Source organism: Pseudorasbora parva, chromosome 11 (genome assembly GCF_024679245.1).
Source record: "Pseudorasbora parva isolate DD20220531a chromosome 11, ASM2467924v1, whole genome shotgun sequence".
NCBI lineage: Eukaryota > Metazoa > Chordata > Actinopteri > Cypriniformes > Gobionidae > Pseudorasbora > Pseudorasbora parva.
This window is the reverse complement of record NC_090182.1, coordinates 27,468,234-27,495,068: the sequence shown is the minus strand read 5'-3', so window position 1 is coordinate 27,495,068 and position 26,835 is coordinate 27,468,234. Positions and strand designations below refer to the sequence as shown.

The window sequence follows — 26,835 nt, the reverse complement described above, 5'->3', positions numbered from 1 at the left end:
AATAACAAAAAACCCAAACCAAACACGTTCCCAATACACTTTGAACAAACTTCAAGGTTGAATCAGAAGTTGAAGTGTTTAAGGAAAATCAAATGGATTTGGATAGTTTTCTGGGGAAATGGGAAAGAATACACAATAAATAAATAAATAAATAAATAAATAAATGAAAAAATTAAACAAACAAACAAATAAATAAATTGAACTCTTCACCTTTTACGTTATTTTGTTTAGGTGCTTTTAAATAATATAAAAATGGAAAAATATAAGTTTTGTAATCTAGTACAATAAATATTGATTAAGGTCTAAGAAAATTGTGTATCATTCTGATTTGTGGGAGTCTAACACAATGAGTCTGATTCTTTCAGTTTGTTTAAAACACTTCTTCACACTTAACAGATGATGACATGCCTTTGAGCACTGCGCAGAAAACAGTAATGAATTACGTCACAGGTTATGAAAGGAAAACAGTGTCCATAGTTTTCCCATTCTGATCTAAAATGACAGCTTTAGCCCTTTTTATATGAAGATGTCCAGATCCATCAAGCCATCAGCATGCCGCATGTTGCCTAGAATGCAAATGCTGCGGTGACCTGCGAAAGGAGGGAGCAAAAGAAACAACAGGAAGTGTTGAGGGTGTCCATTTAAGAGAACGCTTTAATCACACGATTATAATGCAAGAATAGAGGAAATGGAAGAAAAGGGAAGAGAGATAATGAGAGACGAAATCAAAGAGAGATTATAAAATACCACAATTTCTGAAAAAGGAAAGTCAGCATTCTAATAAAACCGTTTAAAAGCATTTTTTTGTAAATGAAGTACAGCTGTGTCTTGCTGTAAGGAGAGGGTTTCACAACGACATGCCGATGCCTTGATGTCCTCCACTCCAAGGGTCATTTACTGCACAGGAAATGAGTGGCAGAGGAGAAGCTCACTGCAATGTATGTATGAGAGACAGTCTGTGCCACTACAGCGGTTGTACGTGTTCTCAGACTCTGTCAGTCACGCTTGCTTCTCTTTAAGTGTGCCCATTCACTCACAAAAGCTGAGCCTCTTTGTCTTTTCAAAAGCAATTTAGCTCCTTTTCCTCCAGAAGGTTTTGGCCTTTGTGTAAAACTGCATGTGTATAGCAAAGGGGAGGTGATGCTCAATGTAAAACACATGGCTGTTGTGTGTCATACGAGCATAGAGGGAAAGAACATGATTCTTGTATGTATAAGTAATGCTCTTCATGCTGTAGTGTAGAAGAATGAGTTCATAGTCTGACTGTGGTAGATGATACTGCAATCCTCAGGTCCACAGAAAAATATATAAAAAGAAGACTTGAGGCTGTGAAGAGGAAAAGTTCTTGTCCTTGGCCAAAATCATGGAGCTTTATGTACACACGAGCATTAATATAGTTTATGATCAAATAGGTTTGAAGATGGATTCATCACTGAAGACCCAGTGTTGTGAGGATGATGATAGTAAAGATGAAGGTTGCACTAGGAACGTATGCCGCCCGTGCTGCTCCAGGTACGGAAGCTCCGCCGTGCGCATCTTTAGCCAGTCTGGGAGTCAGGAGTAACTCGTGAAGCGTCAAGTCATCAATTGCCAAGTTATCTGCCAAATCTTAGAAGGAGAGAGAGAGAAAAAATGATATGGATGGATATACATTAGTCTCAACACCCGATTGAGTGCTGTAATAATTACATTCATTAATATGTGTCAGATAAAGCAATTATATGGCTTCAGAGTACTTGAAAATGCCCCATATAGAATTAACGAATCTTATGAGTCTTTTGAGTAATGAGTCTAATAAGTTTTAGCGAATCAGACACATTCTGGACTATCAGTGTTGCCCGGTTGCTGAACGAATGACTCTGCTGAGTCTATATTCTTTTATGTTATGCAAACACACACAGTGAAACTAGTGTAATCTGATTACTGAAAAAATTGCTAGTTTGGTCTATTATATAATCCAATTATGTAGTCCAATTCCGGAACGAATGACCATAATGAGTCTGTTCTTTTTAGTAAAGCAAACACCTGCAGTACAAACCAGTTTAGTAAGTTTATCTGCTTCTTGGACAAATTACATTAATGACTCAGTTCTATTTACTGAATCAAATACATTCTGAACAATCTGTGTAGTTCAAATCCTTAAGGAATTACTCTGATGAGTCAGTTCTTTTGTGTGAATCAAACCAATGCAGCAACATGCAGCACAACCTTATTCTGGAACGAATGATTCTAACAAGTCAGTTCTTTTTAGAGAATAAAATAATACAATTCTTAACAAATCATTTTCCTACTATTTTATGTGGGTGTTTTCTGGAAAAAGTCCTTTTTACAGCAAAATGTCACCAAAATGTTCAGTAGATATTTTTGCAACATATAATGTATGTGCATCTGCTCTTTTTCATGTTCGTACCCTATGATTAAAGCATGAACCTTTCCAGCTCTCTTGGTGACGTACGTGGACTTACTCAGTCTGGAAAAATAGCTACTTCCATTCTCTAATAACTAGTCATTAGTTTTGTTATGTCGTCGTCTTACCGGAGTGAGACATATGGCAGCATTCCATTTTAAAACCATTTAAAAATCTTTTTCTTCACTAAAAGAAACTAAAACATATTTTCATTTATCTCAGCATCTACAGATGAGGTGTATTGTCTGGGAAGTCAGCCATGAGGGAGACAGAACTATGAGGTGAAAATTATGAAAAAGGAAAGAGGATATCAAGTATGGAGAGGCACGCCAGCTATGTGTCCCCTGTGAAGTGTCCCTCTAAGCTGAGGAGAATCTAATTCGTTTAACACACACACAGACGAGCTATGGCATATATATGCCATATATGTATATGCTCCCCTGCCTTAGCACATTTCTCAAATTCCTGCTCTCTATCTGACAGAAATAAACCATATAGGCAATATACACAGAAAACTAGGTTTTAAACTTGCAAATAAACAATGCTTTAACATTTTGTAAAAATGTAAATGTAAAATAGACATAAACGAAATAAGAAAGGACGGTAACACTTTATTTTGAAAGTGCACTTTAGACATTCTACTAACTATAAGTAACTTTGCAACTACATGTCAAATAACTGTCATTAGAGTATTTGTACTGTCTGATTAATATTTACTAAAACTTTATTTTGTTGGTCCCCCAACAGAAATTCTACTGACTATAAGTAACTTGGCAACAACAATTCAACTTATTCTACTAACCTGAACCCTAACACCTAAGCATAACCTACCAGTCTACTGACAGTATACTAATACTCTAATGAGTGTTAGCTGACATGTAGTTGCAAAGTTACCTTTAGTTAGTAGAATGTCTAAAGTGGACTATCGAAATAAAGTGTAACCGAAAAGTTTTATAAGGTCACTAATCAAACAAGTACATTTGTGACATTGATCATGTGACTGGGTGCAAATGGTCAGATGTTATCAAGGAGTTCATGTTGCTCTTAGGATCATTTATTAAATCATGCTGGTGAACATGATCATCAACTTTCATGTCAATTTGAGTACAGCTGCCATTAAAAAATAAGAAGAGACATTCTTGAACGTTTGCCGGTTCCCACCTCCGTTTTCCCTGAACTAAGAACTTCATTACATTGGTGCCGGGAAGAAGGAGGCGGGAACCGGCAAACGTTCGCAATGACTTTAATAAATAAATAAATAAAATGAAAGTAACGCGGACAGCCCCTCACGGACGGCTTCCATGCACACACATAACAAAACATAAACAAAACAAAACATAAAAGTCCAGGCCTGGTCCTCTCTCGCCTTTCACTGATGTCGCTCGTCCTTATATGCCTCCGAGCAGAGTCCTGCACGGGTCCATTTTTGGAGACCCGCCCCCACCCGTACCCGCAAGGTTTAGCACCAGATCCGACCCGTGACCCGTGAAAATTTCAAAATTAAATCCGCACCCGCCCAGACCCGTTAATATTTGGCCCGTTACCCGACCCGTGCCCGCGATAAATCACACACGCTAAAATCATTCAAATTAAAATGCTTTATTTTTTTTATCCTGCACCTCTCTCAACATCACAACAGCGTCATGAATGGGCTAATGAAACAGGCAATAGTGCCTTTAAAGACTCGTTGTCAACAATTTCATATAGCTACTCCACTCACCAACTTTACTTTTACTTCATCCATTGCTACTCCTGCAACGCTCACTCCTTCTGGGTTACGAGAGGCATCAACAAAAGTTTCAGTGTCGCAGTGGTGGTGACGTGATGGGTCAAATGGCATATCGTTGTTGTGTGTGTGTGTGTAATGGTAATTTGGACATAGAAATTTTAATAGCCTACAATATGTTTGAGGGGGGAAGAAGGAGGCGGGAACCGGCGAACATTTAAAAGACTTTAACCAAACAAAACGAAAGTAACGTGGGTAGCCCCTCACGGACATCTACCACACACACACACATAATAAAACGTAAACACAACTCAACGTCAAATCCAGGTGTGGTGATCTCTCGTCCCATGATATGCCTCCAAACTCCCTCAGAGGACTCGAGAACGGTGTGGCTCGCAGGTGACGCTCATTCACAATCACGCCCCGGTCTCGCTCGCTCTCGCTCTCTCGTTCACCTCGCCACAGAAATATTGCATATAGGCCTATTTTTCATCTGCGCTACTACCCGCCCGCACAGAGTTAATTATCCACCCGCATCCCCACCCGTGAATTTTATAAATGTCACAATCCACCTGTTTTAGCCACTTTTATGCAGGTACCTGCGGATACCCGCGGGTACCCGCCCCGTTGCAGGACTCTGCCTCTGAGCTCCCTCATGAGAGGACACGAGTGGTTATTTCAGTCAAAGTTGCTCTTCTATCAGCTTGAATAAGTCGGCCCATTCTCCTCTGGCCTCTAGCATCAACAAGGCATTTTCGCCCACAGGACTGCCGCTTACTGGATGTTTTTCCCTTTTCACATCATTCTTTGTAAACCCGAGAAATGGTTGTGCGTGAAAATCCCAGCAACTGAGCAAATGCCATGCTCAAAATTGTTTAAATCTCCTTTCTTTCCCATTCTGACATTCAGTTTGGAGTTCAGGAGATTGTCTTGACCAGGACCACACCCCTAAATGCATTGAAGCAACTGCCATGTGATTGGTTGGTTAGATAATTGCATTCATGAGAAATTGAACAGGTGTTCCTAATAATCCTTCAGATGAGTGTATGTTTTCTGTAATTTAATTGCCAATAATATGAACTCATTTAATTATCTGAACGGCAAAATTAGAGAAGTGTTTTCTCCCCTATGTATACAGATGCAAACACCCAAAAACGCAGTGTTTTTCATATAGTGCTTACCTCAACAATGACCTATTCAATCTCATCTACTAAGATCAAATGCCATTTAATGCCCTCTACACCAAGATATTCACATTGCCTCTTTCGTTTGGGGGAAATTTAACCCCATAGGGAGGAAGTCCACCATTTGGGCCAGCGGCTGCGTAGTGGTGGGATCAACAGGAAGGCATGCTGCTTAATTAATTCTAGACCCTGAACTCAGCATGCCAGTCAGAGAGAACCAGGCCGCGAGCTGGAAAAAGATGGAGGCCTTCTCTCAGGGGGTCCCCTGGATGCCCGGGGGCCCATTTCAGCACAGTCGACTTTAAAACAGAGGAAGGAGGCAAATAAATAAAGCCTCGCCGCTGAAACCTCCTCGAGATTTTTGTGCAATTACGACAGAGCTTGAACCAGCGCCAGAGAACAATTAACTTCTTCTTTCCCTCCGTCCACTGACAAGCCAGCGGTTAGACATTCCACTGACTCTGAAAGGCTGATTTTTCATTGTGACAGCGGCACACTGTACCACTAGTCCAATTAAAGCAGAAATGTAACTCAATACAGCTTTTATATACACTATACCCTAAATCAGACGAGGTGTCGTGTGCATAGGCAGGAAAGTGAATAATGTGTGTGTGTTATTGTTTGCTGTATAAGTACGGAGAGGTGTGAGTCATTGAGTAAAACCCCAAATGTTCATAAAAATCAGAGGGTGGGAGTATGGCTGCCGCAGCCAAAAGAAATGACACAGTGTGCAAACTGTGTATAACCCAACTCCGCAATGTGACTAATATCCTGTTATAATGAGCCGTGAACGCTTGTGAATAATAGCATGAGAGGTGGGATCCACAGAATGGTTGATGGTCCAGTTGACACTTGTTTTGGATCTGATATCCACACAATGGCAATTAGTCGGATGGATATGTGAAGGCTGGCAAGCTAAATATAGAAAACAGAAAATCCTACTGACAACGAATGAGCATGAGATAGTCTGACCAATAGCACTAAGGCTCGCAAAGGCTATCACTTTTCAGCAGTATCAGTCTCCAGGGCTCTCCTCCACCATGCAGGCAGAGCTGTGACTGGCTTTATCACAGAGTTACGAGCTCCAGTTACGACGCGGGTCAGAGGTCAACAGTCAGCCATTGATTGGTAATGGTGGGTTTGGACCAGCTCAATCCCCTCAGCGCAGTACATCACAGGCACAGCAAACAGAAACACAGAAAAAAGTTTTAAATGTTTATTGCAACCCTCCATTGTAAGAATAAGCCGGCTGCTTTAGAGGACTAGTTTGTTTCAAGACATGGTTAAAGAAGATTTATAAGCTCTTAGTGTTTAAAGAGAGGCGATGATGAGGGTGTTTGAGTGCCTGACACTATATGCTTTGCTCTCCTTAACTCAAGAGGACAATCAAACCGTGAGGAGAATTCTTATTAGGGTGCACACTAAAGCTTATACTTGGGGAGAGAGATTTTAACAACTTAACCTTATGTTTTAGAAACCTTTTGACATTAAAAGGGTTTTGTGAATTTTAGTTTACAGCCTTGTTGTTATCTACACTATACCACTTAAAATACAGTAAAAAAGTAATAATGTGAATTATTATTACAAATGTATAATTGGACCCACTTTATATTAGGTAACTACTATGTACAAACATTGTAATTAATCATTTGATACAATACACTTATTGTGTACATACATGCTTTTACATTGTACTTACATTTAAAAAAAAAAAAAAAAAAAAAACCTGCATGTAATTAAGTCTGTAATTAATTTCTGTAGTTACATTTGTAATGACACAGTTGGCACTTCCCTTACACCTGACCCTACCCTTAAACTGGCCCATATCACCACACCTGTCCCTAACTCTACCCGTATCCACCTCAATATCAGCAAAGGTGTTTTGCAATACAATTTGAACACAGTAAGTACATTGTACTTATTTTTTGATGTAAGTACATGGTACTTACGGACACCTAATATAAAGTGGGGCCTAACTTTTTATATTACACATTTTAAAATGTAATATACTCCTGTGATGGTAAAGCAATAGTAAAGTGGATTTTCAGCATCATGAATCTGCAGTCCTTCAGAAATCTTTATGATGAACTCCCAGCAAGCAATAGCTGTCGTTTCACCGTCTCGGATAGACTTGATATAGCCCAGCTATGAGTAACCCACTTCTAGCCAAAATAACCTTGAATTTGGTTACATATATTATTTTTTTGTACAAAATAACCTAGTATGATATTCCATTATGTAAGCAAGGTCAGCAGTGATTACAAGGTGTTTGTTTTCATTTCTTTGACATGTTTTATGTGCAGCTATGGTTAGACGTCGTTTTCACTGACATCCCAAATGCTGCCTTGTTTTAGCCTAGACATCAGAGCTGTGTTTGGACAGCTATTAGACATCTTTTAAATGCAAAATTGCTTGCTGTGTTGCTGCGCAAGAAACATTTGATATTTTTATCAATGTTAAAAACAGTTGTGCTGCTTAATATTTTTGTGGAAACCTAATATTTGTTATATTCTATTGATGAATAAAAAGTTCTAAAGAATATAGAAAGAAAATCACATGGCTTGTTAAGGAAAGATGTGTTTAATTGCTTATTTAGTTTTATTGTATTCATTTATTTTTATTATGTCATTTTATGGTGATGATTAAATGGAAGGGGACAAAACACATTTAAGGAAGGACCTGAGTCTTACATCGAGGGTGAGCTCTTTTAACTTGGGCCTGTAAGCAGCCACCTTGCAACTAACCAAATTACCCTAGCAACCGTCTATCAACTAAGTCCATAGCAACTTGCAGCACCTAACAAACAACCACTCAGCAACAAAATCTTGACAACCATTCACAACACAACAGCATTATTACTCTGGTGAGCATGGTCACATTTTCATGTTTTTACGAGCATAATAAAAAAAAAAAGGGGGAATTTTATTCAGTTATGATATCTGACACCAGAACCCAGTTTAAAAAATAAAATGGCAGGAAATTACATGTATAGGCTGTGACAATGGGATCATTTTCAATTCACCAATCAATTTGTACACTGTAAAAAAATATTTAAAAAATAAGTTACTTGGTTGCCATAATTTTAAAGTTTATAAATTACATATTGAGTTAATACAATGGTCATTTTTTAGAATCGACACCCTTTATTCAAATATTATTAAAATGTTTTGTAAGCATATTGGGTAATTGTTTGTGTTGTATTTGTGATGACACAGTGAAACATGCCATTTGTGCTATTTTCATGATTTATCCGATTTTTTATGTGGTTCAGATACAATAATATTTTGAGTTTCTATTTATAAAACCAATTTCCTTCATTGCATCAACTCAAATTTTTAATTTCAATAAACTCAACATTTTAAGGCAACCAGGTTACTTACTTTTTAAGTTAACCAACAAAATACAAAAAAAAGGTACAGTGTAGGTTTTACGATTAAAAAAAAAAAAACTTTGACAATGACAAGAATATTTTTTTGTGCGCAGAAAAACAAAAACAAACAAATAATGACATATAGTGGACAATTTCAAAACAGCTTCCTGAAGCCTCTGAGCTTTATTAATCAACTCATGATTCGGATCGTGTGTCAAACCCATGGTCAAACCGTCAAAGTGCTGAATTCACGTCACTTTGGTGATCCGATACACTGATTCATAAAGCTCCGAAGCCATACGAGGAGGTGTTTTTAAATCGGCCATCACTATTAGTTGTTATTTAGTTCTTTTTTTGCACACAAAAACTATTCTCGTCTCTTCATAAAATTATTGTAGAACCACTGTAGTGAGATGGACTTTGTAACATCTTTAGTGCCTCTTATGGGTCTTGAGAGAGGAATGATATTGGTGTCAATGGAGGCCTTTCTGAGCCATTGGATTTCAACAAAAATATCTTCATTTGTGAAGATGAACAAATGCCTTACGGGTGTCGAACGACATGAGGGTGAGGAATTAATGACAGAATTTCCCTTTTTTTGGGTAAACTAACCTTTAAAGATGATTCTAAACCATGTTATGAAATATAACGGAATGCATTGATATACTATTTTACTTATGCAATATGCAAGTAAAATGGCCATACTTGTCCTATTTTCATTAGAAACACCATACAATTTCCTGAGATGTTGATTTATAAAAAAAACAATTTTATCATTTGATTTAAATTATAATTATAAAATATTATCATATTTCCATAAGGCTAAATATTAATGTCAGCCGGTTTTAAAGACCAAGAAGAAGTTATTTTCCTGGGGAAACCTCTAAACATTTGGTAAAGGCTCTTTACTGGAAATCCAGACTTAAAACTGTTACGTGTATGGTGTCATAGAAATTCACTAAAATATAATATCCACTACAGTGGACAAAAGTCTATTCCTGGGTCCCAGGAGGATATTTAAGTACATTTTAAACTAAGAGCTCATTTGGCACTAAAGTTTACACATGTATTAAACTCAGAGTTATGGTTCTGATGAATAAAAAAGTTAAATACTCACATAAAGAAAATACGCCTCTCATCAGTCTGGCCCACATAGTTAACAATGTATACAGTCTCCATGCAGAACATTCATCAAAATCTAATAGCTCTTTAGAGAGATTCAAAAAGTTTTAAAAATGCAGTTCATCAGAGAGCACAGGATCCCTGCCAACTCCCAGACAGACCTCCACTCCACCTGGACATACAGTTGCTATGTTTATTCTGGAGCTCCCATCCGCCTTACAGGTGTTCCTCAGGACTAGATAAGTACATGGAATGTCAGTCTCCAAACACAGGTGCTCCTTATGAAAGTGGGCAATACCGCTTTACAATGCTGTTACATTTGCGAAGCCGGGGTTATGAAAACACACAGAACGACAAAAATGTGATAGAGCATTCCTTCAGCATAAATGCCCTTCAGATATCAGACAAGATGCAGCCATCTGATTACTAATCTTCCCAGATATCTTTTTAATTTTTATAGCAGTTGAAGTATCATATATAAAGCCACTTTATTATAAATCACAAAATATCATTAAACTGTGCAACTGACTTGGCTTTTATGAGCGATTATGGTGATTTAGATGCACTGCCTGGAACCAATAAAGCACATTTTGTGCTGTGCAGGTGTCAAATGAGACATTTTCATTTCCAAATGTTTCATATCAATATCCTTTCCTGACAGACATTAAGATACAAAGCAAACAGACAATTATTGGCCAACTTAAAATATTGCTCTAGGGTCACACTCAATGGGCATAAAACCTTTTATTTTTATTGCCAAAAGCAGAAATATACAGCACAAGTCAAAAGTTTGGGGTCAGTAAGATTGTTTTTTATTTTTATTTTTTTATTATTCAACAAGGACAAAGGTGACAAGACATTTATAATGGTACAAAATATTTCTATTTTAAATAAATGCTGTTCTTTTGATCTTTCTATTCATCAAATAATCTTGATCGCATTTTCCCCTAAAAAATAAAAGTAGCACTAAATTTTTTCAACATTGATAATAATAAGAAATGTTTCTTGAGAGGCAAATCAGCATATCAGAATGATTTCTGAAGGATCATGTGACACTGGAGTAATGATGCTAAAAAAAACAGTGTTGCCATCACTTGAATAAATTACATTTTCACTGTATTTTGATCAAATATATGCAGAATTTGTGAGCAAAAGAAACTTTTTTCGAACACATTTCATAAACATACCAAGTCCAATCTTTTGAAAGGTATAAATAATATTTAGTACCTTCTACACCTCTATCTTAACAAATGCAAGATCCTCAGTAAACACTCTATGCTCATATGCAGCAGTGTCTCGGGCCGATGCTGCTACTGGTTCTGGTGAGGACAGAGGGAGGAATGTGAGCATATGTCTCCACACCCATCACCCTGACCACAGGCCCACTCCAGCAGGCAGCCAGCAGCTAGCCAAGAAAAACTAGCCAGCCATGAGGAGGCCAAGACACAGTTACAGAACCCTGAGACACAGCTAATGCCATCCAGACAACTACAATACACAGAGACACCGCTACTGCACACTGAGCAATAGCAATGCTGTGTTATGTTGTTTACAGTAGCGGGAAAGATTATTTTGTACCTGCTTCAGATAAGCTTGGGATATTGATAGAAAGGGGTCCTCTGACTGACATGTAAGACAACCGATCAGAATTTGTATGCTTGTATTTTCCCAACAATTTATTTGTTAAGTCATTTTTGTATTTTGGATTACAATTAACTTAAAATAAAAAGATAATTCTCACAGAAATGAAAATTCTATTACCATTTATCTCATACCTCATGTTGTTTTAACCTTGCCTAGAAATATAGACGCACCCTAGTGGCAGCAAATTTAATCTGCCCGCGAGTGTCGTCTAGGAACTCTCAATACCCTTCTGAGCTGTAATCGTTTAATTCTTGCCGGGCCAATCACATCGTGTATAGAGTCGGTGGGCGGGGCTTAACATGACGATGGCCGAGTTGCATTTGCGTGCTACTAGTAAACACAGAAACTGGCGAACGGCGGTCTTTCGAATCAGCTCTGACCGCGACTCTGGAAGACTTGGAGTTAAGCTTTTCTCTGAGAAAAGAACGGCACTGAAGTCATTCTTAAGAACGGGAGATGTGTTCAGAGTTTTTCCGACCGGATATGGTGAATGTTTAATCTATCAACAAGCTCTGTTTCACCTTCGTTGCTCTGGTTGGTGTAGCACTATCCTATCGCGTGCAGAGTGAGTTTGAAAGACAACCGTTTATCCCACCCCTCGGATTGAGCCCTGTCAATGGTGAGTTTCCAGACCAAACATCTTGATGTGGGTCTGGCTTGTCAGGCTAGTTTTAACTCTGAGTTGGCTTTCTTTATTATGAGAACACAAACAAATATATTTTTTGTGGGAACCAAACCCTTTTGGCGACTAAATTTCACTGTATGGGGGAAACACTGAGACAAATTACTGTCTACACTGTAAAAAAATCCAACTTATGTTGTTTTGTATGACAAATTTTAAAGTTTATTCAATTATTTAACATGGAAAAAGTTGAGATAACTCAACTATTGACCCTAAGTTGAGAAAACTCAAAAATGTTCTGCAGCTGGTTGCCTTTCTACGTTTACGTTTAAGGTCTCAACGTTTTTTGTTTTTTTTTACCCTTCAAAGTTTGGTGCCCGTGAGATTTGTTTTTTTAAGACATTAACACATACTTTTATTCAGCAATGATTTATTAAATTACTCAAAAGTGACAGTGAAGACAGTTCACAATGTTCACAATGTTACCACAATATTTCTATTTCAAATAGAAATGTTGTTCTTTTAAATATTCTACACTGTAAAAAAATTCAGGTCAAATTTAGATGTGATCAGTCACTAGAAAATGTTCAATTGGAGACTTGATTTTTTTTTTACAGTGAAAAAATGGTTTCTACAAAATATTTACTGATAATATCTAAATACAAATACAATATACATACTGATATTTACTGAAGGCTGGAGCAATGATGCTGGAATAAATTACATTTTAAAATAAAATAGAAAACAGTTACTTTAAACTGTAATATTATTTCACAACATTACTGTTTTTACAGTATTTTTGAGCAAATAAATGCAGCCATAAGAGACTAATATTTAAAAACAAATTTAGTCAAAAGGTGGAAAACAGTTTGTGGGAGGTAAAGCAGAGAAAGAGGGAAAACTCCTTCTTTAGCAAGAAGAGTCTAACACAGTATAAGATTGTTCGTTTGAAGATAACCGATTCTTTTCCTCTGTGAACCGTCCTAATGTCAGCATTCCCCATCAACTCCTTCAATGGGCGCCATTGTGAGGCAAATTCAAGTCAACACATATTAATTAGCACAGCCCAGTGTGAGCGAGGGCATTGGTGTCAGTGATATGGCTCCTCTCACTAACTCTGCTCATAATTAGATTTACTCAAATATATTTTTAGCTTCTAAAGTTCAGAAATGGACGCAAAACAAAGAGGGATAAAACTTATTAGACACAAATCTTACCACAGTGGGAATATCATTTCCTGTGGTATGATAAAGTCCCATTTGCTGTCTCACCATAAGAAATCACCATGCAAAGGTCGTTTCAATGAGCTGAGTTTATGGCATTAAGGCTTCATGAACTCACTGCTCACAAATGCGTATAAATGCTCCAACTACCGTTATTGCCAGAAAGGAGGCAAACTTAGATTATAAAAAATGGACCAGCAGAGCCTGAAACGCCACTGTAACCATATTATCTGTCAGTTAATAAGGAATTAATACTTTAGTCAATGTACTCATTCTGTCATTTTGTTTAGTTTGCTGTGATACCAAGAAAAGCATGTGGTGGTTGCACGTGCAAGACGTGGCATCATGATGCTGCCGTGTTGTGGGTTGTGTTCAGGGCGTAGCTATGTGGCTGCTAGGGATCTGCATGTGCTTTCTTCAACAAGCCACATGAATTCAGGTATCATTCATCCCCATACCACAAGTATGGGTGCAACAGTCACTCACTGTCCACTTTTTCAGTCTTGGTTCTGGAAGTATTTTTCCCATTCATTTTTTCTACACTGTAAAAAAAAAGGCAAATTTTGAACTTTTGCAGTACAATCGACTTGGATGTTTAAGTAATTTCAACTTAAATTATGTTAAACTGACTTTAAAAAATTAGTTTTTATCTTATATAACTAATAAAAAACTAATATATAACTAAAACAACTTATTTTGATGAGTTAAAACAATGTAAAAACATACGTTGTCATAACTTATTGAACATATAATTTTTACAGTGTATGAGCATTAAAAAAAGAAGAGTTCTAAACTATAAACCAAACCAAACATTTCTGAGGTGAATCATAACATTACAAACACATCTGAAGCAGAGAAATATTTAAAAATCTGAGAAACTTTTTTAATAAGCCAATAAACAAAACTGCCCATGATGCACTGTGGGGAATAATAATAATAATACAATATAAAACTATTGATTTATGGACATTAATTATTGAAAACATATTAACAAATACTTGTGGACACTGATTTGATGCTGAGCTCCTGTGGTGTGGCTCATTTCCACAGTAGTATGTATTTTACTGTAAAAAAAATATATGATCAGTAACTTGTGTTTTTACATTGCTTTAACTCGTCAAAATAAGTTAAGCAATTTTCAACCTTTTTATGCTATGCAAGATTCAACTCATTTACTAAAATCAGTTAATTTATTCAAACATCCAAGTTGATTATAGAATGGTAAAAAAGTGTTTACCCCCTTGTTAAATATGATTAAAGATGGCTGTAAAATAAATCTATAATAATTATTATTGTATAAAGAATTATCAAAAATCTAACCTTTCATTGAAGTAAAATAATTGAAAGTGGTGGGTAAATCACATTATGAAATAAATGCTTTTCTCCAAAACATGTTGGGAACAATTATTTGACCTTTTTATTAAATAATCTTCTCAACCACCTTTTGCCAAGATAACAGCTCTGAGTCTTCTTTTATAATGCTTGATGAGTTTGGAGAACACCTGAGAAGAGATCGGAGACCATTCGTCCATACTGAATCTCTCCTGATCCTTCAGATTCACAGATCCATGATGGCGCTTCTTCTCTTCAGTTCAGCCTACTCATTTATATAGGGTTCAGGTCAGGGACTGGGACGGCCATTGCGAACACTTTTTCACACCACTGTACTTAAAAATTAAGTCAGCAACTTTTTTACAGTCTACATTATTTTTTACACATTTTCTCTTTGGAGTAAGTGAATGGGATTTTTATTTCCAGAACCTGACTGTTACATTTTACAGCGACTATAGTATTTTTGTAGAAACTAGGTTTATGGTGAACCGATGTTTTATAACAATTTTTCATGAACTGCTTAAACGCATTGAACAGAAATGAATATCACTAGTTAAATCCCTAATAAACGTCAAATGCAACCTCACAGCCTTTTCTGTTCTTCCTGGCTTAAGGATGAACCACAGTAGGTGAGACACAGTTTGTGTTTCCAGTCTGGGGTGATGGACAGACATGACGCAGAAAGATGTCTGGAATCAATTCTGGACGTCCTGCTAATGTAAATAAAGGCTTTACACAAACAAACACTTCTTTTGGAAACTCTCAGGCACAGAAATGAACTGGAAGGAGATAAAAGGTGTGCTCTGTGTGAAATATGATCCTAATTGGACTATTATTTTTTGTCATAACACAACTGAGCTTCCCTTACTATCCTTTTCCTTTAATGTGACATCACCTTTGTTAGTGTTTGAAACCAGCCTACCGCATACAACAATGTTTGGTGAGACGCCATAAACTCCCAGCCACCATGTTAAGCCCTCCACAATGGGAATGACTGTAGATGTAATCCATCTAGCTCCTGTGCATATTGAGTCAGGCACTGTTTACACAAATGCTGGTTAGGTATCATTATTTCTCTGTGTATGTGGTTATCTGTTAAGTGCATATGGTTGAGTGTGTGTGTGTGGGGAGGGATTGTTGTTTATATACAGAGGAAGAAATAAGGACCCCTTGTAGAAGGAGCCAGATCCATTGGGCTGTTTCTCATGGCAAACTTCCTCTCCTGTGATCAGGATTATTTGCAGATGCGATGGTGCCATTGCTCCTTTCTCAAAGAGGGAAAAAAACACCATCTGCTCTCTTTCCGTTTACTGGTCTCACTTTTCTCATCTCATCTCATTTTAAAAACAGCCTCGGATGAGCCCTAATCTAACTCTACAGGTCATGTGGTGAGATTTTACTGTGAGATTCTTAATCTCCTTGAATCTATTTTGATCACTCAAGTGCCCATCCATTCCTCTAGTATAGTCTCAATAATTTGCTGTATTGTGTTCCACATACAAAATGAGCCATATGGGTTGGAAAGGCCCTAAGGGTGAGTAAATGATTTTTTCATTATTGGGTGTACTATACCTTTAAGAGTTGGCTGCTCAAAGAGCTAAAGATATGAACAATTTATAAAGATATGCTTATCGCAAAGCAATTAACATCAAAGAGAGAAAGGGAATGGAAACAGGAAGTGGCACACCAGTACATTAGATGCTCTTTAAACTTCATTAGGATGTTAGAAAATGCTAGAAAACATATTATCCTTAAAAAAACTGTTTAAATCTGTTAAAGTTTGGGATCAGCAAGAACATTAAATTGATTTTAAAAAAGACATATTTATAATAAATAAAAGACATTTATAAAGTTTCTATTTAAAATAACTGTTGTTTTGAACTTACTTTCTAATCATCAAGGAATCTTGGAATAATGCATCACGGTTTCCACAAAAATATTAAGCAGCACAGCTGTTTCAACTATGGTGCAATATGAAATGTTTCTTGAGCAGAAAATCAGAATCTTAGAATGATTTCTGAAGGATCATGTGACACCTGGATGAAAATTCAGCTTCACCATCACAGGAATAAATTACATTTTAAAATATATTTAAATAGAAAAGTTATTTTATATTGTAATAATATTTCATAATGTTACTGTTTTTCCTTTGTTTTTGAACTACACAATTTTGAGCATAAAAGACTTCTTTCAAAAACTTTTGAACGGCCGTGTAAATAAATGCTTTTTTAGTCCATCCGATTAAATTACATAATCTCTAAAGAACAGGGCTGAACAAAAAAATTATTCCAGGAAGTTAATAGCACATTTCATGTCTTCAAACATTCTCAGTCTTATTGTCTGGGTTTTGGTCGTTCTGGGTTGACATTCACCATATATTAAGGGAAGCTAAAGATAACAGAGAAATGACTTTACTCTTGCTCATTTCCTGAGCATTTTGTCCCATTCATTTCCAGGTGTGTTTCAGGTTGATTTCCACATTACACTGAGCCGACATCTGTGTTGTCTATAGCTCCAAGCACCCGGGCCACTGCAGCCAAACATCTGCAGTCCAAACGCCACTGAATATGCCCTTACATACACAAACATGGACATGCATTCACATACCTGCACACAAACTCCCACACAACAAGAACACACGCACATTCACACTGTTCACTTATCGGAACGAGGACATACCATAGACGTATGATGTTCTTACATAAACATAAATATTGCAACTTAAACCCAACTAAATCCAACTAAAAACCTATTTAAATGAAAATGGTATCATATAGTAAAGTAAAATAACAATTTAATAATGTAAATTAAATCATATGACTGTTTTTTGTTACACTTTACAACAAGGTCCCATTAGTTAAAGCAATTTATTACAGTGTTTATTAATCTTCATTAACATTAATTAAAAAACACTGTTCATGTTTAGTTCATTTTAGCTTAGTTCCATTAAATAATATAAACAGATACAACTGTTTATTGATTATTGATTGTAAATTGTCAAGGTTCTCTCGCTACAGTCTAGTTTGGTCTCGGTTCAGTGTCGGGTTCTGTCAATAAAGGGTTAGTTCACCCAAAAATGAAATTGATGTCATTAATGACTCACCCTAATGTCTTTCCACACCCGTAAGACCTCCGTTCATCTTCAGAACACAGTTTAAAATATTTTATATTTAGTCCGAGAGCGTATCCAAGTGTATGCACACTTTACTGTCCATGTCCAGAAAGGGAATAAAAACATCATCAAAGTAGTCCATATGTGACATCAGTTAGTTCATTAGAAAAAAACGACTTGATTCAGCATTGTCTTCTCTCGCGGTTTTGTTTTATAATCCTCAAACAAAGATTCAAACAGTCATGAATCAGCGTATTGATTTATGATTTGGATCGCCAATGTCACATGATTTCAGCAGTTTGACACGTGATCTGAATCATGAATATAAAATATATATCTTGTGTTCTGAAGATGAACGGAGGTCTTACGGGTGTGGAACGACATTAGGGTGAGTCATTAATGACATACATTTTATTTTTGTGTGAACTAACCCTTTAAGGTAAACTGTATGCAAATATGTAACCAAGTTGTATAAATTAGCGATAAAATATTAGGAATAACTATGAAATAAAACTGAACAAAGGTATATTTATAAATTCTTATTAACCAAGATTATTAAATGCTTTAAAAAGTATCATGAAAGCCTAACTCTGCTTTAACTCTGTTAAACTCTGTTAAAATTGAAACTTGCTGTAAAAAATTACCAAAACATACATTTAGTTTATTAATGAATCTTTTTCTTTTCATGTTCCCAAAATGTCCCCAAAGGGAGGCTTTGTCATATTTTACTAGCTTCTAGGGATAAATGTCAAAGCAGAGCTAATTAAACCCACCCACTCACACACACTCATATAAATGTATACTTCCTCACACACACGCACACACGCACACACGCACACACGCACACACACACACACACACACACACACACACACACACACACACACACACACACACACACACACACACACACACACACACACACACACACACACAACATGTCATATTTTCATGTTTTATGGGGATATTCCATAGGCGTAATGGATTTCATACTGTACAAACTGTACATCCTATCCCCTTACACTGCCCCTGCCCCTAAACCTACCCATCACAGGAAATATTTTGCATTTTTACTTTCTCAAAAAACCTCCTTCTGTGTGATTTATAAGATGTTTTCCTCAGGAGGACCTAAAAATTACCCCCACAAGGACAAGGATTTCGGATATTGCCATCTTTGTGGGGACATTTTGTAGGGATTACCAGCCCACAGACACACACACACGCGCGCACGCACTCACGCACGCACGCACGCACGCACACACACACACACACACACACACCACACACACACACACGCACACACACACACACACTCACGCACACATCTATTTGTTTTTTTATGGGGACTTTCCACATATATAATGAATTGTATACTGTACAAACTGTCCCTTAACCCTAACCCTAAACACAACCCTCACAGAAAATGTTCTGCATTTTTTACATGTTCAAAAAACATAATTTTGAATGATTTATAAGCTGTTTTCATCATGGGATCAAAACTTTCCTTGTGGGAAAATGTTGTCCCAATAATGTAGGGAACACATACACACACAGCGCGTTCTACTAACACTTGGCAGGCCGGCCTCATGTGCAGCTTGTTTACGGCTGTGGCACAGAGCGGCTGCAGAATGCATGTGCTGTAATGCTCCGTAATGGAAAACGTGTGCTTTGCTCCTCACCTATCAGGTGCTAGAGGTCAGAGGTGACACATGGAGCCCGTTAGCATTCCAGCCTCAAGATCAGAGGAAGGATGAAACTATTTATGCTGCAAGAGTAGTGTACGCTCCGTGTGCTTGTGTTTGAATGCTTGTGCTTGTGTCGTTTCGTCTCACAAATTCACACCATCCATCACAAAATTTCCTCTCCTCTCCATCCCTCTTACTCTCTCCATAACTTAAGTAAATCTGTAGCAGACCTGAGACTCGGGCCCTGCCCAGGCTCTCACAGCGAGCTGCATGTTTCACATTACAGGCATATTTCCACATTGTATTTTGCTAACCCTCGCATGCTGATAAAGGGCCAAAGAGCTTCAAAGAAAAAATGCTCCTCAGCACTTACAGTGACCGAATGTCTGCTGAGCACTGGAAAATAACAAGAGCTCTTTTGACAGGACCCATGCTGTGCGGCGGAGTGGTCAAGGCTGCGGAGCCCAGCGCACTTCGACCGGCCTTCTCGAAAATCCCCCGACTCCAGGGGTTTGGCCTTTCGGTGATAGCTACATTCATCAGCTCCTCCTGGTATCCTCCTTGATAAAACGAGAAGGGAACCAAGGAGCGCAGAGAGGGTGGGAAATGTAGGAAAGCAGCAAAGCACTTGCAACAGATGAGATACTTTGTTTAAAACTATCTGGAAACACAAAATGGGGTGATCGTTCAGGGTCTCGATGAAGAAAAAGATGAGAAAGTGTGATAGACTGGGGCGGAAGATCATAAAGAATGAAAGGCAGTGATGACAGCTGGGCACGAGGTTTATGGTTTGGCTTAGTGCAGGAGTGCTGTCCCAACTAAAAGCGATGAGACTGAGAGAGAAGGTCTATGTCTGGTTTATCTTTCACACACTCACCACTACACAACAGTTCTAAAATTCTGCCCATCTAATAAATTAAAAATTAATTCCATTCCTCTTATTTGATTAGCCAAGCACCATTTCAAGAATACAGATATTTCTTTGAACATTAACACTTTACATTACAATAAGGTTCCATTTGTATATTTAATTATGACATGTATAAAGAAAAAATATTTAAAAATGTAAAAGTATACTGTTTATGTTTTGTTCACTGTTAATTCATGTCCGTTCATAATCCACTCCTGTAAATTTATACCATTTAATAAAGTAAAAAATGTTAGTAGAAACAAACTAACACTGTTTACTGTTAGTTTATGATACCAATTGCATGAATTAATGTTAACAAATTGAACCATATTGTGAATTAGAGAGGTTTCACTTTGTATCACTCTGCTTATTTGTGTTCGTGGCGCTTCAGTTTCTGTGTTGTTCTGTGCTTGACACTGCTTTTTTTTACTATTTATGTTGGCAGCGAAAAAATAAACTTAATAACTGGCCAGCTATTCCTTGTTAATGTCTTGTTTATAGAACTGTTGCATATACTGTATATCACACTTGAAACCAGCGTGTTATTTTTGTTAACAAAAACTATGGCAAAAAAATGTTCGTTGACGAGCTTTTTTTCCCATGACTAAGACGATGACGAGACGACAATAAGGTCATTAAACAATAACTGTGACTATATCAACATGCTAGCCTAGAAATCTAGACACACCCTAGCGGCAGCAAATCTAATCTGCCGTGAGTGTCGTCTAGCAACTCTCAATACACTTCTGAGCTGTAAAAGCCAAACTCTGGTCAGGCCAATCACATCGTGTATAGAGTCGATGGGCGGGGCTTAACATGATGACGGCCGAGTTGCATTTGCGTGCTTCTAGTAAACACAGAAACTGGTGAACGGCGGTCTTTCAAATCAGCTCTGACCGCGACTCTGGAAGACTTGGAGTTAAAGGGGGGGTGAAATGCTGTTTCATGCATACTGAGCTTTTTACACTGTTAAAAACTTGGATTTCCATCCTAAACATAGACAAAGTTTCAAAAACGAATGTGTAACGTTTGATGGAGTATTTCTGTGTTAAAAATACTCCTTCCGGTTTCTCACAAGTTTCTGAGAGTTTTTTTTTCGAGTATGGCTCGGTTTGACGTCGATAGAGCGGAATGTCCTTGTATGGGCCGTACGGGCTCTTCTCCCGGTAGGGTGCGTGCGCGCGTGACTAGAGCGAGAGAGGAAATGCACGCCCATAAACACTCGCTCAGCTGCAGATCCAGTCGTCCGTGAACACTTATGTCGGTTATAGTCCGCGCCGTGCTCCACTTTATTCCTATGGGTGACATCAAGCGACTTCAACGCTTCAGCACAGCATTCCGGGAAGGCAGCGCTGCATTTGAACTGATTTGAACGCAGAAATGACGAGAAGCTTCACAACATCGCTTCAGTCGCGTCGCAAAGTGGATTTCCACGGTCACTGCTGTCACAGGACTTCACCAAATCATACCAAAGAAGTGTGTTTTTGACGGAGCGGTCCCAGCGATAAAGGTTCGGTCCTGCTTTGGAAGCAGCCGGTGAGTAAAACGGCTTCAAATGTCTATGCTGTTGGCTATCGTCGCGTGAGTAAACATCAGTAAACGACACGATCGCATGCTTTGTCATTCAAATGCGCTAATGTTACTCCATTTTTGTTTTATGTATAACGTTACACTAGTCTGATGTGCAAAACCGTTTTGCTTGCTACTGCTAAGGTTTAGTCGCATACAATAGTCCATAAACCAAATCATGTCCTCATAAACTGCGAGTAAAGACACACAAATGTTGACAGCCCACTAAATACAGTACATACCACAGAGACGGACGTCCTGCTGTTGCTGTTTCTCCTGTTCAATTTATTTCAGTCTCCGGATCTGATTCTGGATCGATAGCCATGGGTTTCTCCACGCCTGAGGACGTCACCGCTTTGTGCGCACTCGTCATTCTTTAGCTCCGCCCACACGATACGCCTCCAGGCGCTCGTTTTTTTCCGGAAAGACTCGGTACAGCCCATATCTCTTTTATAAATATAATAAAACTAAAGACTTTTCGGAGATATGAAGAATGGAATACTACTCTATAGGTACTCAAGATTGACATGAGATTGACTGAAACTGAGTGTTTCACCCCTCCTTTAAGCTTTTCTCTGAGAAAAGAACAAAGAACGGCACTGAAGTCATTCTTAAGAAGCGAAGATGTGTTCAGAGTTTTGCCGACCAGATACGGCGAAAGTTTAATCTGTCAACAAGCTTCACCTTCGTTGCTCTGGTTGGTTGTAGTGCTATCCTATCGCGTGCAGAGGGAATTTGAAAGATGACCGTTTTTCCCGCCCCTCAGATTGAGCCCTGTCAATGGTGAGTTTCCAGACCAAACATCTTGATGTGGATCTGACTTGTCAGGCTATCAACATGCAATGTCATTGATGAAAACCCAATGTTTTACTTAATCTTTGCACTCTGGCAACCACAGGCAATCTCTCTACACTGTGGAATGCGGAAGCACCGACAATTTTTCAGAGAAGTTTCTTGCTTTTACCAGTTTTTATAATGTAGACAGAGAGTGTTCATTTATGAGATAAATATGTAATAATCTATACATTATGTGGACTACATTAGATGAGGTCAAAGAAAGCATGGCAATGAGCTGACATTTTCTTATTTGTGCTTATAGGTAAGAGTGCAATAATTCTTAATGTAAAAATAAATTTCACAAATGACACCAATCGTTTTGATTATAGTTTTCAGCAAAACAAAACTTTTATAAACGTGAATTAGAAAAATAAATATTACTTTGGTCAAAAACAATTGCAAGATATGCCAGTGCAAGTTGCTTTCAGTTAAAACAGCTCAAACATGCAGCAACCCTTAAATGCATGAATGTTTTTGCATTATTACATATTTGGGTCTATAGCGACCCAGATTTACATCTAACACGGACGGATCTCTACCTGTCGTGATAATATAAACTCTTCTGATATTAGAGTAGCAATTACAGAATAATAAAATAAAGCCTATTTTTTGGAGCTTGGAAGGGTTCAGTTTGAGCAGATGATTTGACCATCATCGCTGTCCGCATCAGAGCTCATTTCCCAGTTCATTCAGCATCTGGCTCATATTGACCATCTCAAGCATATTCTCAAAACTATCCTTTTAAGCATGTTCAAAATCAATATTTTGATCGCTGGCAGCTTCTTTACCAAATCCACCATGAAGTGACAGATGGTGATCAGATTGGTTTGCATTCAGCACTTTGCTCTGCAGTTAAATCACTGAGCCATTTCATTTACCGATGATACTTCCTATTCTTTTGTCTTCTGCCTGCAGAAACTATGAGTGAAACGTCACTTCATCGTTGTGTATCAGACACTGCCACCTTGTGGAATAAAAGTGAATTGCACTTATTCAGTCATCAAAGACTCAATTAAAAATATACTTACACTGTTGCACACCTCGGGTCATTAGCGACCATATACATTTTTTACAAAAAATGAATGGGAAAACAGGCATTCTTATTATAATTGTATTTTTTTCTTGTTATGTTGTTTATAATGAATTTATTGTGGAATGCTAAGAAGGTTGATATCTAACTTTAAAAAATAAATGAGGAAGAGGGTAGTGAATGACATCCTGGGCATGATGAGGTATGCATTTACGGGTTAAGCCTTGTCTGTGAAACCAGGGGTTAGTTGACTGAAACCTGACTAATCAAAAACAAATAATAAAAATTATAATGGTTATTTTAATAAAAAATAAAATAAAAAGTAAATTTGACACAGGACTAAGACTAAATAAAAAAAATAGCTGATAAAACAAACAAACTAAAAACCAGTCTAGTACAAAAGCGAAAAAACGTTCTATTGTTAAAAGTGCACAAAGCTTTTAAATTAAGAAATTAATAACACTTTTTAAAAATGTTTGAAAATCATGTGTGCGCATTAGGTCATATATGTAACCTAACCATGTCGAGATCATATGACAAGACAAACTACCACTGATTGCAGAGGAAGGAATTGATTCAGCTAAGATTACAATGCATAATAATTATTTAATTGTTTAAGTAAGACTGACATCAATATTTTAGTTTTGAACTAACATAACCGAATACAAACTCTTTCTCATGAAGTATAATTTAATATGTGAAAACTGCATGTTTGATTAGCGCTTGACTGCTCTGTTGGTCACATTATCTTGTCCATACGGGGCGGCTGACATTAAAGTGAGTGTGGTGAGGCAGATGACACGACCTCAGCGCTGGCTGTGTGTATCTCAGGGTGTGTGCACACGACACACACACCCCGTATCCTGGAATAGCTCTGCTGGCCTGGAATGCATGGGTTGGTATGGGGGTTGAGAGGAGTCCTGGGGGTGAGGAGGCCTGGAATCTCTGCCCAGATGACGATTTATCAATCAATCCGGATCACTCAGAACATCCTCAAAATTACTGGCCAGCTGACAGCTTTGATTTACGGGGGGTCTGGGCCCAAGCTGCGGCCTGTCTGCACCTAGTTGTTGTTCTGCCAGTCACGTTCCCCAGACCCCTGCGCGGTGCCGAAGCCGCGTCTCTTTCGCAAAGCTTTGAGAAACCAGATCTACGCCGTCCATCTCAGCGCACCAGGCACAGACAGGACTTCCATTAGTGAACCTGCCTAACCCTAACCTTTGGCATTCTGACTTCCTGACCCCTCCCTAAACGACAAAAATGGGATGAAAAGACAGCAGAGCTGAAGCATGTTTTACTAGGTCATCAGCTTTCTGCCTATCTGCTGTTATCTATGTACCTGTTTCATCAGAGGCCTAAAGGTCTATACTAAAACAAACAGACAACACTTGAGCAAGTATATTGGTCAAATATTGCACAAAAACATGAAACTACATAGGCACAACAAAAAGTACAATTATGAGCATCACTTCAACTGAATAGAAATTAAAATTAAGCTGCTTTTCTTTTTAAATAATGACTACACTGTAAAAAAGTACAATCAAGTACAATTGACTTGGATGTTTAAGTTATTTCAACTTTAATTATGCTAAACTGACTTTAAAAAATGAGTTGCATCTTGTATAACTCATTAAAAAAAGTTTAACATTTCTTAACTTATTTTGACGAGTTAAAATAATGTAAAAACACATGTTGTCATAAGTTATTGAACATAATTTCTTACAATTTATACAGCTTAAAACATCTTTAAAAATGCGGTGCTTATGAGCAAGATGCTGAAAAATAAACAAGATTTCCCCCCTTATTTTTAGGGGAAGGCAAAAACATTCTGTGTTAACTAAGTAACAATTCGTTTTTTGGGGATAATTTTTGGCAGTGAAATCTAGTAAATTTAACAAGAATCTACTATTGACAAGAGACAATATACCTTAACATTTGGAACAAACATAGGCCTAAAAATACTGTATTAGCTTTAACCATATTGCCAAGTGATATATTAACTTATGCCAAAACACCAGAAAGATTGCTTTTGACAGCCTTTGACATCAACAACAGAAGTGATTTCTCCTCTCTTGTAAATGTCCTAACTTGCATGATTGATTGAATGGTTGCATTTTATTATTAGCATTTAGCATTGCTTTTCCCCGCTGTCAGAACTATCAGAACTGTGATCCATTCTTATGTTCTTAAACCACTGCCCTAAAACACACACACACACACACACACACACACACACACACACACACACACACACACACACACACACACACACACACACACACACACACACACACACACACACACACACACACACACACACACACACACACACACACACACACACACACACACACACACACACACACACACACACACACACACACACACACACACACACACAAACAGAGAACGAGAGAGGGCTGGAGAGAGGAGAGGGATATAAAATTCCAAGAGAGGAAAGATATATCCTCTCCAACTGTTCATCCCAGCGCCCAAAACGCATTCTCTTCATTCTTAATAATTAAAGCAGTAAATCTTCTGCGAGAGGGAGGGAGGACGAGTGCACAAACACCAACAGCTCACAGTTCAGAGAGCATTCAAACCTCAGCGCGCAATGCTGGACGTTTTATCACCGGTTTGCTTCCTTTGTGTGAATTTGAGTGCTGATATGCGTTATCCTGTCCTTCCACATGTACTTTATATGTGGGATTCTTAGTCTATCCCTGGGCCCCTGGCGGCACTACCCAAAGAGCCCAAATTTCTGCCACAATAACACGACCAGGACGACAACTCCCTCTGTTGTGTTTGCTCAGCTGGTCCGGCTTTGTCAGTCAGTATCAAACTCCTTGTTCCTGCCCCTCTACTGTTATTCTTTTCCTCTGTTTAGTTTCTTTGTACTAACATGGTTTGTTGGTTCTTTTGTGCTTTGTTTTGCATCAAAGGGAACATCTCCCATGTACCCTGTTTGTTCCCTTGGACAATGATAGGGTCATGGGGTCACTGATAACAGACATCTACCTGTAACCTGTGAAGTTGAAGCAACCAGGCATCGACAGTAAGGA

The 26,835-nt window shown here is 37.9% G+C and overlaps 1 protein-coding gene across 1 annotated transcript in view; it reads right to left on the bottom strand.

Moving 5' to 3' along the window:
• Positions 1-634: 634 nt before the first annotated feature.
• gpc3 (glypican 3) overlaps positions 635-26,835 on the bottom strand; it is a 173,809-nt gene continuing 147,608 nt past the window's right edge. Inside the window, exon 8 of the mRNA XM_067457674.1 lies at positions 635-1,608. Within this exon, the coding sequence (XP_067313775.1) occupies positions 1,430-1,608 (179 nt within the window). The 3' untranslated portion in view covers positions 635-1,429. The remainder of the gene's footprint in view (positions 1,609-26,835) is intronic.